Consider the following 12,411-nt stretch of genomic DNA (forward strand, 5'->3'; position numbering starts at 1 on the left):
TAATAATCATAGAATACTCTCTTGTATAAATACGTTGTCTAGTATCAAGAATAATCATACAATTCCTTCATTAATCTTACATACGTTGCACAAAACGATTGCGAAAACATTATAGAAAATATAATCGTTCGAAAACTAAGACGTTTTTCTAGAACACAATTCAAATCCCCTTTTCGAAAGTCACTTTATTACATTTCATCCTTGACCGAGAAATTCCTTAAACTCCAAATCCCCAAAAAGAGAGAAACATATACTAAAACTTAAACCAAAAAACCCAAAACACGGATAAAAACCCCAAAATACATGCACAACAAAAAGTATTAATATTAAGACTTATAATGGCACCCAGGTCAATTCTTCCTAATTCCTCCTCTAAGCAATTAATATTGTTATCAGTGTAAAATCAAGTCAATATTTTTTTTTAGATCATACACCATCTGGTCACTATTATAAGCAAAAGTTAATTTTTTAGATTCATTCAATAAATGATGTATGTGGTCATTAAAATGGTCACATACATCATTTATTGAATGAATCTAAAAAGTTAAATTTTACTTATAATAGTGACCGGTGGGTGTACCAAACTTGAATAGTTAGCATATTTTGCATTTATAAAATAATAAATAGTTTTAATTTATTATTTTTAGGAATTTCATTAACTTGTGTTTAATATTTATAATTAAAATAGTATTAATTTTACTTTTTATATGAGAAATTAAAATTTTCTATAAGAGTAATTATTATGAAATATCATTAAAAACTAATTAATATTTTTATTAATGTAAATTTCAAGACACTTTTATTTTTTATTTCTATTATTATTATCATCTTTCATATTTCTTAAATTTTCAAAAATAACTCAAATTTAAGAAATATTAAAAATTAATTTTCTGTATAGTAAATTAAAATGTTTTACAATTACTAATTAATATTATGATGATAGTAACTAATTAATATTGTTGTTAATGCATAATCCAAACTTTATTACAATATAAATAAATATTATGAATAATATAAAATATGATTAATAACTAATTAAGATTTTTATTAATGTCAAGATAAAGTAATTTTTTTGATGATTAACATTATATTAAAAAACTCATTTTGTGCATATAAATATGCCTAGATTTGTATTACACATCAGAAGTGAGGCTTCTTAGTTTTATCTACCAAACACATTGGAAAATAATGGCTTCTATGAATGTTGTATTGAAGTTGATAGTATTGCTTCTTGCTATTGTGAGCACTGTAAATTGTGAGGGAAGCACACAAGGGATAGAAAAAGCAATAAAGACTAATAATGCAGACATCAAAGGAAACGTACAAGGGGTGGATCGTTCACATTTTCCTTGTTGCAAATGCACTATTATAATGTTGTGTTGCCCCTGCCCTAGTCCTTATAAAACTACATTGTCTGAAAACCTTTTACTTCATCCTCTAACCTACAATTGAGTTTGAGGAAGCCCTACTCTTAATGAAATAATCATCTTTAATTATATGATTCAGTAATATACATTGGTTGTATTTTATTTTCCTTTGCCATAAGTTTTTTTAATACATTTGAATCGTGTTATGAGCTAGAGAATGACAGATAGTACGAATTTCAAAAGAAATCATTTCTTCATGAACCTTCCACACCCATTCAGTCCATCCATTCATGAATGTAAAATAAATTTAATTGTATAGCGTAATTCATTTACCCTGATATTTCTAATAACCTCTGATCCACTTCATATTTCTAAATTTTGTTTCTCTATTTTCTTCACCCATTTGTGTTGCTTTTTGGGTCTACAATCCAATTTTGAAAATTGGAGGTATAAAGAGATTATTTTGATTGAAATTGAATTATTACAAAATATGAAATAACAAGCATGTTTCGCTATGTTCGAGATATGGTTTATAAACCGGTCAGGTGCGCTATTGCAGAATTTGCATTGTGAATTTTCGGAGGAAGAACACGATTGAGAGAATGAGGAGGACTGTGATGTTTTCATTTTTAAATTTATTGGATTATATTGAAAATAATTTTTGAAACTATTGATTACCAATTTAAATAATAACTAATTATTAGTTTAGAATATTTTTCGTCACTTAATTTGCCACTATATATAATGAGGTGGGGTGTAGATTTTAGATAAGAATGAGTTGGAGTGTAATTCTAACAAACCTTTAGGGGGTGAGTGTACTTTACTCTATTATTTATCCAATTAGTTTCAGTCGCAGTAGTAAAAGGTGGTCATTTGAACCCTGTGTCAGGAGTTTGAATTTTAGGAGTTGCACTCTTGGCAGATCTTTGGCCTTTACTACTGCCAAATCGAAATTGCAAGAAGAATATAAGACAAAAAAGTCTATGTATTTTAATGATATGAAAACAAAATGTATGCAATAGTGTTCACTTAATTGTTTATTGAATGGATTTCTTCAAATACATTAATAAAAGTTGAGTTTAAATCATAGGACATTTTAAAGACAACTTAGAAGGTAGTTGGTTAAAACAACACTTTTTATTTAATTTTCCCAAATTATATTTTGTATTTTTAGTCAAATGGTAAAATATTTTAGACTTTATTGCACTTTTCGTCCTTAATATTAGGCATTTGTGCAATTTGAGCCCCCTTTGTTTGAAACGAGCAGTTTTGGTACAAGTAAGATCAATTTGTGACAATTGAGTTCCCATACTAGTCTCTGTTTGAATCTAAATAGAATATTCTTATTTGGATTCCTTTTTACTAATTACACCACCACATATGACACATCAGAATATAAAAAAAAACTAATTCAAAAAATGAAATTATCCCTAAAATCACTTTTCTATCATCTTCCCCTGATCATCTTGTTCAAAAAAAATCTTTGTTAAGTTCAAACGCTAGATACATCCTTTATCATATATTGAGTGATAACAATTTTCAAGAGTATAAGTGTAATGGTTAGTGAATCCTGTGCAATTTGAGTCCCTTTTCCTTCCCACAAGCTGTCGCTGCCCAAAACTAGAGCAGCCGCCGCCGCTCCCCTTTCGGCCGCTGCACTCCTTGAAGCGCCGCAGCACCTCCAACCGCGTACCTCACGCTCCGGTCACGACGACACAACCACCAGACGCTTACCTCACGGTCGCGCTCGTCTCCATGCACCTCCATCGGCACCGCCAGCCATAGGTTTCCCTCCTCCGACCCTCGCGCTGCCACTGCAAGGTCCCTCTCTCAACTGTTGCCCTTGTTTGGTAGCTAATCGACCCGTGAATCTTCAGATCCACATGATTTGACCCGCGACCATCTTTCAACAGCTTTGACCCGCGTGTCCTTTTGAGCCACCCAGCCCATTAGCGGTTTGACCAAACCGAACCACCAACCCGATTCGACCCGGACAGGTTCTCCTCCGGTTTAACCGCTCTTGCCAGCAACCTAAGAAAAAAAAAATTTCCCTGATCCATCCTATGGCAGATCACACTCCGATCTCGGCTCTCCGACGCCAACGGTTGTTCCTTACGCTAACAGTGGTTCCTCCTCTACAGGTCAAACATAATTTTCTTCGGCCGTCCACGTGTTTGAAGGGTATTTTATTTTCACAAACGACCTACCTCGAGTTCTTTTTGATAATTTTTGCTCTAGTCTCAGCATCGGTGAACCTCCAGCTTCGACTGCGGGGGTGTTTTAGAATAGAATAGAATATTAGGTTACTATATTCTTTATTTATTTACCGATTTAATTAGGTATGTAATCAGATTTAGATTTGTTTATATTTAATTGTTTAGTCAACTCTCTTGTATAAATACGTTGTCTAGTATCAATAATAATCACAGAATACAATTCCTTCATTAGTCTTACATCTGTTGCACTAAACGATTGCGAAAACGTTTTAGAAAATATAATCGTTCGAAAACTAAGAAGTTTTTCTAGATCACAATTCAAATCCCTTTTTCGTTTGTCACTTTATTACATTTCATCCTTGACCGAGAAATTCCTTAAACTCCAAATCCCCAAGAAGAGAGAAACATATACTAAAACTTAAACCAAAAAACCCAAAACACGGATAAAAACCCCAAAATACATGCACAACAAAAAGTATTAATATTAAGACTTATAATGGCAACCAGGTCAATTCTTCCTAATTCCTCCTCTAAGCAATTAATATTTTTATCAGTGTAAAATCAAGTCAATATTTTTTTTAGATACATACACCCTCTGGTCACTATTATAAGCAAAATTTAATTTTTTAGATTCATTCAATAAATGATGTATGTGGTCATTAAAATGGTCACATACATCATTTATTGAATGAATCTAAAAAGTCAACTTTTACTTATAATAGTGACCGGAGGGTGTGCCAAACTTGAATAGTTAGCATATTTTGCATTTATAAAATAATAAATAGTTTTAATTTATTATTGTTAAGAATTTCATTAACTTGTGTTTAATATTTATAATTAAAATAGTATTAATTTTACTTTTTATATGAGAAAATAAAATTTTCTATAAGAGTAATTATTATGAAATATCATTAAAAACTAATTTATATTTTTATTAAAGTAAATATCAGGTCACTTTTATGTTTTATTTCTATTATTATTATCATATTTCATACTCTCTCCGTTCCTATTTAACTGTCCACTTTGAAGAAAATATTGTGTTCCTATATATCTGTCCACTTATAATTTCAAGAGAGCATTAATGAAAGTTTTTCCAAGTAATACCCTTGTAGAAACAATAAATGAAGAAAGATAAAATGCAATCTAAAGGGTAAAAATGAAAAACAAATAATACTTTTATTAAAACCAACAAAATTAATTGCACTCCTTAATATGTGTGTTTCTTCTCCTCCCGGACAGTTAAATAAGAATGTTCTTAAATTTTCAAAAATAACTCAAATTTAAGAAATATTAAAAATTAATTTTCTGTATAATAAATTAAAATGTTTTACAATTACTAATTAATATTATGATGATAGTAACTAATTAATATTGTTGTTAATGCATAATCCAAACTTTATTACAATATAAATAAATATTATGAATAATATAAAATATTATTAATAACTAATTAATATTTTTATTAATGTCAAGATAAAGTAAATTTTTTAATGATTAACATTATATTAAAAAACTAAGTCATTATTAAGTATTAATATTAAAAATATATTTAATATTTAATTTTAAAATTATAAAAAATTTATTTTATTAGTGTTAAATTTTAATACGATATAGTATTATATTTTATTATATGATAATATATTTTTAAATTATTATCCACTGTTATTCCTGTTGCTGTTTGCTGGTTTGCTGGTGCTGTTGTAGCTGTTTGATCTTTTCCTGTTGCTGTTGCGCTGTTGTTTACTGTTGCTTTTTGCTGCTGTTGCTGATTTTTGTGCTGTTTGCTGGTGTGCTGTTTTCCTGCGAAATTGGTTGCTGGTGCTGGTGCTGGTGCTGGTGTTGGTGTGTCTGACATTGTTACGCAAGTCCTTGCTGATGTTGTATCTGGCTGTTTGTTGTTGCTGCTGGTGCCATTTTTGTTGCTGCTATATTCAAAACAGTCAAGGGCCGGGATATGATGCTGATTTTTGTGAAACTTATATGAAATTGTTTGTTAATGGTCTTTGATCTCAGCAGGTATAAAGCTTTGCATACTTTGGTTTGATGATGGTTCCAAATTATCTCCATGCCTTGTCTGGTTCTCCGCCGTTGCTGTTATTCTTGTTGCTGTTGCTGGTTTGCTGGTGCCGTTGTAGCCGTTTGCTGTTTTCCTGTTGCTGTTGCGCTGTTGTTTCCTTTGCTGTTTGCTGCTGTTGCTGTTTTTTGTGCTGCTGCTGGTGTGCTGTTTCCTGCGAATTTGGTTGATGTTACTCGTGCTTCTGTCATTGTTACGAAAATGATTGCTGTTGCTGGTACCTTGCTGGTTGTTGTTGCTGCTGGGGACATTTTTGTTGCTGCTACGTTCCGAACAGTCAAGGGCCTGGTTATGCTGCTGATTTATGTGAACCTTATGTACAATTGTGTTGTTCAGGGTCTTTGAACTCCACTAGTGTATCTTTGGTCATCTAATGTTTGTGGTATTGTTTTGTACTTGTGCAGAGTGACTACCCAGGTTTGGAGTACTCTTTTTCCTTGCTTGGTTTTTATCCCATTGGGTTTTTCCAAGTAAGGTTTTAATGAGGCTCCTTCCTGGGATCGCCAGAGTCATTCTGTGGGTTGGTGGTGGGTTTTTAGCACAGGTTAGGTTTCATCTTGTGCTTTTACTTTTTACAGCTCAGATTGTACTTGGTTACTGTTTTGAGTTTCTGCTCAGGCTATTTATAATAATACTTATTCCATTTTAAAAAAAAAATAATATGATGTTTAATATATAATTGAAATTTAAATGATATTTAAAAATTTCATTTTCAATAAACTCATTAGTTATCTTCCCAATATGTATGAATTAAAAAAAAAACTCATTTTGTGCATATAAATATGCCTAGATTTGTATTACACATCAGAAGTGAGGCTTCTTGGTTTTATCTTCCAAACACATTGGAAAATAATGGCTTCTATGAATATTATATTGAAGTTGATAGTATTGCTTCTTGCTATTGTAAGCACTGTAAATTGTGTGGGAAGCGCACAAGGGATAGAAAAAGCAATAAAGACTGATAATGCAGACATCAAAGGAAACGAACAAGGGGTGGATCGTTCACATTTTCCTTGTTGCAAATGCACTATTATAATGTTGTGTTGCCCCTGCCCTAGTCCATACAAAACTACATTGTCTGAAAACTTTGTACTTCATCCTCTAACCTACAATTGAGTTTGAGGAAGCCCTACTCTTAATGAAATAATCATCTTTAATTATATGATTTAGTAATATACATTGGTTTTATTTTATTTTCCTTTGCCATAAGTTTTTTTTAATATATTTTAATCGTGTTATGAGCTAGAGAATGACAGATAGTACAAATGTTAGAAGAAATCATTTCTTCAGGAACCTTCCACACCCATTCAGTCCATCCATTCATGAATGTAAAATTAATTAAATTGAATAGCGTAAGTCATTTACCCTGATTTTCTAATAACCTCCTATCCACTTTATATTTCTAAATTTTGTTTCTCTATTTTCTTCACCCATTTGTGTTGGTTTTTGGATCTACAATCCAATTTTAAAAATTGGAGGTATAAAGAGATTAGTTTGATTGAAATTGAATTATTACCAAATATGAAAACACAAGCATGTCTCACTATGTTCGAGATATGGTTTGTAAACCGATCAGGTGTGATATTGCAGAATTTGCATTGTGAATTTACGGAGGAAGAACGCGATTGAGAGAATGAGTAGGACTGTGCAGGGCCGGCCCAACACCAAATGAGGCTTAAAGCGAATTTTAATTTTGGGGGCCTTGAAACATGTTTGATCTAATATAAAATTTTGTTAATTTTAATTTTGAGGGCCTTTTTTACTTAATAAAAGTAAAATCGGAGGCCTTTTTTACTTAAGAAAAAACAAAAAAAAATTGGAGGTCTAAAGCCCTTGCTTGGGTGGCTTTACCCTTGGGCCGGCCCTGGGACTGTGATGTTTCATTATGTTCGAGACATGGTTTGTAAACCGATCAGGTGTGCTATTGCAGAATTCGCATTGTGAATTTACGGAGGAAGAACACGATTGAGAGAATGAGCAGGACTGCGGTATTTTCATCTTTAAATTTATTGGATTATATTGAAAACATTTTTTGAAATTATTGATTACCAATTTAAATAATAACTAATTATTAGTGAAGAATATTTTTCGTCACTAAATTTGTCTCTATATAAAATGAGGTGGGGTGTAGATTTTTGACAGAGATGGAAGAAAATAGAAAATGCAGAAGTTTTAATTTGAAATTAGGTCATTTCCAAAAAAAAAAATGAAAATTAGGAAACCACGTCGTTTTCCGAATTAGAAAATGAAATTCTTTTAATTTGAAAACTGGAGGCTGCGTTTAGATTTGGTTTCGCTACTGCTCTGCCGCCGTCCTTTCACGGTGCCTTTCCTCCAGATATCGCCGCGTTCGACGCCTCTGTTCGAGTCGAGGTAAATCAGTTTCACTCTCTCCAATCTCCATTAACTGGTACACATTTTGAATACACACAACACATCAATCAGAAACTGAAACAAACTTGTCATTCAATATTTATTAGAATTTCTGATTGAATTCATACATAGTGATGATATACATACGAACATCACAATTTATCTTGATCATAACAAAAACCTTGGGATAATTCTATCTTAGTTAGTTATGTATCTCACTTCCTGATAAGCCTACAAATTGTTGACTTTCTGTTTCTATATTTCCATATTATGTCTATAGTATTTTCTCAAGCATGGACACTCAAACCCAGCATCTGCCTCAAGATTTGATAACTGGAATCCTGCTGAGATTGCCGGTCAAGTCTCTTGTACGCTTCAAGGCTGTGTGCAAGTTTTGGCGCTCTCTCATATCCGCTCCCAACTTTGCAATATCACATTTTCAACTTGCTACACCTAGACTCGTGTTCGATACTGGTTTTGGTATTCAAACCATGGACTTAGATGGATCGCTTCACTCTAATCCTATCTCTCAAGCAATAAATGTTGACTTTTTGCCTACCCGCTCTCGTACTCAAATTGTAGGTTCGTGTAGAGGCTTTCTGTTATTGGAATCTAAGAAAACACTTTACCTGTGGAATCCATCCACACGTGTCCACAAACCAATACCTTCATGTCCTCTTTACACGGATACTTATTTATGTGGTTTTGGTTATGATTCATTAGAGGATGACTACTTGGTGGTTATAGTGTCCTTTCATCCAAGATCCTCACATGTGCAATTTTTCTCATTGAGAGCTAATAAGTGGATATTTAGTGAGGGTACTTATTTGCCTCTCTGGAACTACGCTAGTCAGCCAATACCCGGGTTGCTCTTCAACGAAGCCATTCACTGGTTGGATCCTGATAGCTCAGATGCTATTATTGTCTTTGATTTAATGGAAAAGAGACTTTTAGAGATACCCGTCCCAGATGATGTTGCCCAAAATCTTTCATCCTGTGATTTGTGGGTGTATGGAAGTTTTTTTGAGTCTATCAGATATGGAGTGTGATCCTAATACACTTGAAATATGGATTATGGAAAAATACAAAGTGCAGTCATCTTGGACCAAGACTCTTGTTCTATCTATGTGTGACATATTCTACTTTTCCCCATTATATTCTACAAAAAATGGTGATATATATTGTTATGGATAGTGCAGGAGGACTTGTGAAATATACTGATAAAGGAGAGCAGCTAGAGGAACGCAGTCTTCAACATTCTCCAGAACACTCGGTGCCCATGTATACAGAATCAATCTTCTCACTCCCTGATGTCAGTGAGCAAAGCTAAGTAAGATGATGACAATTACAAATGAGAATGGTGCTTAACCACCTTGTGAAATCTTGTGGCATTATCAAGTATTGAACTATCAGAAGTGATAGGTAGAATAATGAAACTACCAGTGAAGATAACAAGAGTCCGTATGAAATTATGTTTGAGGGCTCTGGTTATGATATGCTTGTAGGAATTAAACGCACGTGAGCTTAGCATATTTTCCTTACTTCATCGTTATCTTTTTAACTTTTTATGTACTCTATCTGTAATATTTTTTCCTTGTTATTACGAGTAATTCTCCATGATGCTCTTACTTCTTACTATGTTAATGTTGGTGAGTTCATTGTTCTTTCCATTATTTTAGCTTGAAGAGAGACGGGTATTCATGTAGCACTGAACACTCTACTCATTCGCTAACCATGGACACCCAATACTCATTCTCTGACATTAGAGAACATAACCCCCCTATTTTAATCACATCAAGCAAACCCTTTATTGTTTGTTTCTAGCATAAATCTCAACTTCTATAATATATTTTAGTTTAGACAATAAATCTCAACCTCATTAGTTGTTGCATAGATAAAATGATTGAGAAAAAAGAGTTGATTCAGATATTCAAATATATAAGTCTATTTAGAAATTAACTTTTAAAAAAGAAAGTCTATTTAGAAATTAATTTTTGACATATTTAAACACTTTAATATGAAGTATGATTTTAAACCAACTCTTAAAAATCCAACATAAACTAGTTTACTTTCATCCCTACTTAAGATGTCAGATTTAGATTGAAGTCCTAAGATTTTTAAATAGATCAGACCTAAAATTCAAAGAGGTCAGATTTAAGTCCTAAGATTTTTAAATAGATCAGACCTATTTAAGTACCTCAGTTCAGCTATTCCCGCTCATTGAGAGTTTGGACTTTGGCTAACTAAGTAGACGTGTTTTGACACTTCATTTATTAGACCATCTGAGAGTATATGAACTGTCACACACACACACACACATATATATATATATATATATATATATTTAGTTTTTTTTCTTTTGAAAGGAAATATATATGTTTTTTTATTGAAATAGTATATGTTACATTTTTTTTTACATTGGAAAGATAAATTACACCCGCTAATAATCAATCATGAACCTCCCCTACCATAAGTTTTTTTATTGAAACGGTATATGTTACTATAATATGTAGACATTAATTTTGCACGACTAATTAAATAGACATACTCACATACATCTATGAAATACCCCTTGTGCTTCACATCAATATAATTCTCTTGGTTTATAAAAAAAAACATACATCTATGAAATGATATTAATTTTTAAATATATACTATTGACTTTGATCGGATTTGTCGCGCACTTGGAATAAACTAGCCTCTTTTTTGAAAATAAAATCTGACTATGAAATGGTAAGAAATTATTAATATTACATACAATATTATAATTAGCGTTTAACTTTTTCATCATTACAATATTATAATCTTTTGATATAAGTTGTCTTGAAATCGAAACTTGAACTAAATGCTTAAGGAGTTCAACTATCTATCAACAGGGGCGGATTCACCACCTGGCTAGCTAGGGTCTATGCCCGAGCTCTGGAGAAAAAAAAATTCTTTTTCTTTGGATGAGTTTATCTTTTGGGGCCAAAAAAAAAAAGAAAAAAAGGGCAAAATTAAAAGCTAAGGGAAAACCTAAGGGGCCTGGGTGTTGTGGCATCGTCATTCTAGTGCACACGCGAGGAGAGGAGGCCGGCGGCGCGGAGAGGAGGCTGGCGGCACGGAGAGGTAGAAACTAGGGTTTCAGAGAGGTAAAGAAAAGAAGAAGAAGATGGAACGTGAATGGTAACAGTAGAGAGAGAGAAAGTGTATGGAAAATAGAAAATAAAAAAACTTATTAAGAAAAATGGGTGTTCTGATAACCCTAAAATGGCCCATCTATCATGTCACGGGCCTTTGGCCCATCTTTTCGTTTTTTTTATACTCTTTCTTTTATTGTGTTTTTTTTACTTATTGGCTGGTCTGCTACCTTTTTCTTCTTGTTTTTTTCGTTGGGCCCTTCATGGCACTACTAAAAATTGTATCTGATGGGCCTTTCATTTTTTTTTAATTAATTAGTCCTTTTTTGGTATCATTGTATAGATATAAATATAATTACTAGTAAGTAGTAACTAGTGAATACTTAGGGTTGTAATTATCATTTGATTTTTTCTCTAATTAATTATTTGCTCAAGAAGAACCTAAAAAAATTTTGCGACAACGTCAAAAAATTTGCCCAGACTTCCCAAAATTTCTGGTTCCGCCACTGTCTATCAACAATGCAATTATTAGCCTTGAACTATCTATATAAAGGAGCAAAGTATAAGGTCCCTGTAGCCATTAAGAATCAGAAAACAATCAAACATAAAAAGCCCCCAAATTCATAAGATGTTCAAAGGGAAGGTGCACAATATTGTGCAGATTCTTATCTTATTTTTTCTTTCTTTCTTAAGCAATGGTGTTCACAGTGTGCACTTCGTGCTAATTCATGGAGGCAGCCATGGTGCATGGTGCTGGTACAAGGTGGCAACTAGGTTGAAATCTGAGGGTCACAATGTTACAACAATTGAATTGGCTGCTTCTGGCATCAACCCAAAGCAGGTGCAGGAGATTATGTCAATATCAGAGTACTATGAACCTTTGATGACATTTTTGGCTTCTCTTCCTCCGAAGGAAAAAGTGATTCTTGTGGGTCACAGTGTTGGTGGGTTATCCACGTCTGTTGCTATGGAAAAGTTCCCTGAGAAAATCTCAGTTGCAGTTTTTGTTACTGCTTATGTGCGGGATGCTTAGTGAAAACCTCACATACCCAGCTCTTCTTTCAGAGGTAATTTGCTTTCTATCTTACACTATTTAAACATTTACCTGTTTAATGTGATCTTAGAGTCTCGGAGAACTAGTCTTGTGACTGCTGGTTGTGGAAATATCTTCAAAAAATAAAAGAGTGTTAGTTTTTTCATTCACACTTTATTTTTTCTTATATGTCAGTTCAATTCATACATAGTGTTCTGTACTAGGGCAA

The 12,411-nt window shown here is 32.8% G+C and overlaps 2 protein-coding genes across 2 annotated transcripts; both read left to right on the top strand.

Annotated features, from left to right (window-relative positions):
* Positions 1-7,936: 7,936 nt before the first annotated feature.
* Positions 7,937-9,354, top strand: LOC130732483 (F-box/kelch-repeat protein At3g23880-like). The gene is made up of 2 exons (XM_057584521.1): positions 7,937-8,030; positions 8,311-9,354. The coding sequence occupies exon 2, from the start codon at positions 8,324-8,326 to the stop codon at positions 9,077-9,079; it is 756 nt and encodes a 251-aa protein (XP_057440504.1). The 5' UTR covers positions 7,937-8,030; positions 8,311-8,323; the 3' UTR covers positions 9,080-9,354.
* On the top strand, positions 9,199-12,182 carry LOC130720351 (methyl jasmonate esterase 1-like). The gene is made up of 2 exons (XM_057570980.1): positions 9,199-9,311; positions 11,843-12,182. The coding sequence occupies exons 1-2, from the start codon at positions 9,199-9,201 to the stop codon at positions 12,180-12,182; spliced, it is 453 nt and encodes a 150-aa protein (XP_057426963.1).
* The last annotated feature ends 229 nt before the right edge of the window (positions 12,183-12,411 follow it).

This window comes from Lotus japonicus, chromosome 1 (genome assembly GCF_012489685.1).
Source record: "Lotus japonicus ecotype B-129 chromosome 1, LjGifu_v1.2".
NCBI lineage: Eukaryota > Viridiplantae > Streptophyta > Magnoliopsida > Fabales > Fabaceae > Lotus > Lotus japonicus.

What these genes read in the sequence shown, in the direction of transcription:
- LOC130720351 (XM_057570980.1), top strand. Translation starts at nt 9,199, where the DNA reads ATGGTGATATATATTGTTATGGATAGTGCAGGAGGACTTGTGAAATAT. An exon ending in CCAGAACACTCGGTGCCCAT is followed by an intron (nt 9,312 to 11,842) that starts GTATACAGAATC and finishes TTCTTTCTTAAG; the next exon opens with CAATGGTGTTCACAGTGTGC.
- LOC130732483 (XM_057584521.1), top strand. Translation starts at nt 8,324, where the DNA reads ATGGACACTCAAACCCAGCATCTGCCTCAAGATTTGATAACTGGAATC.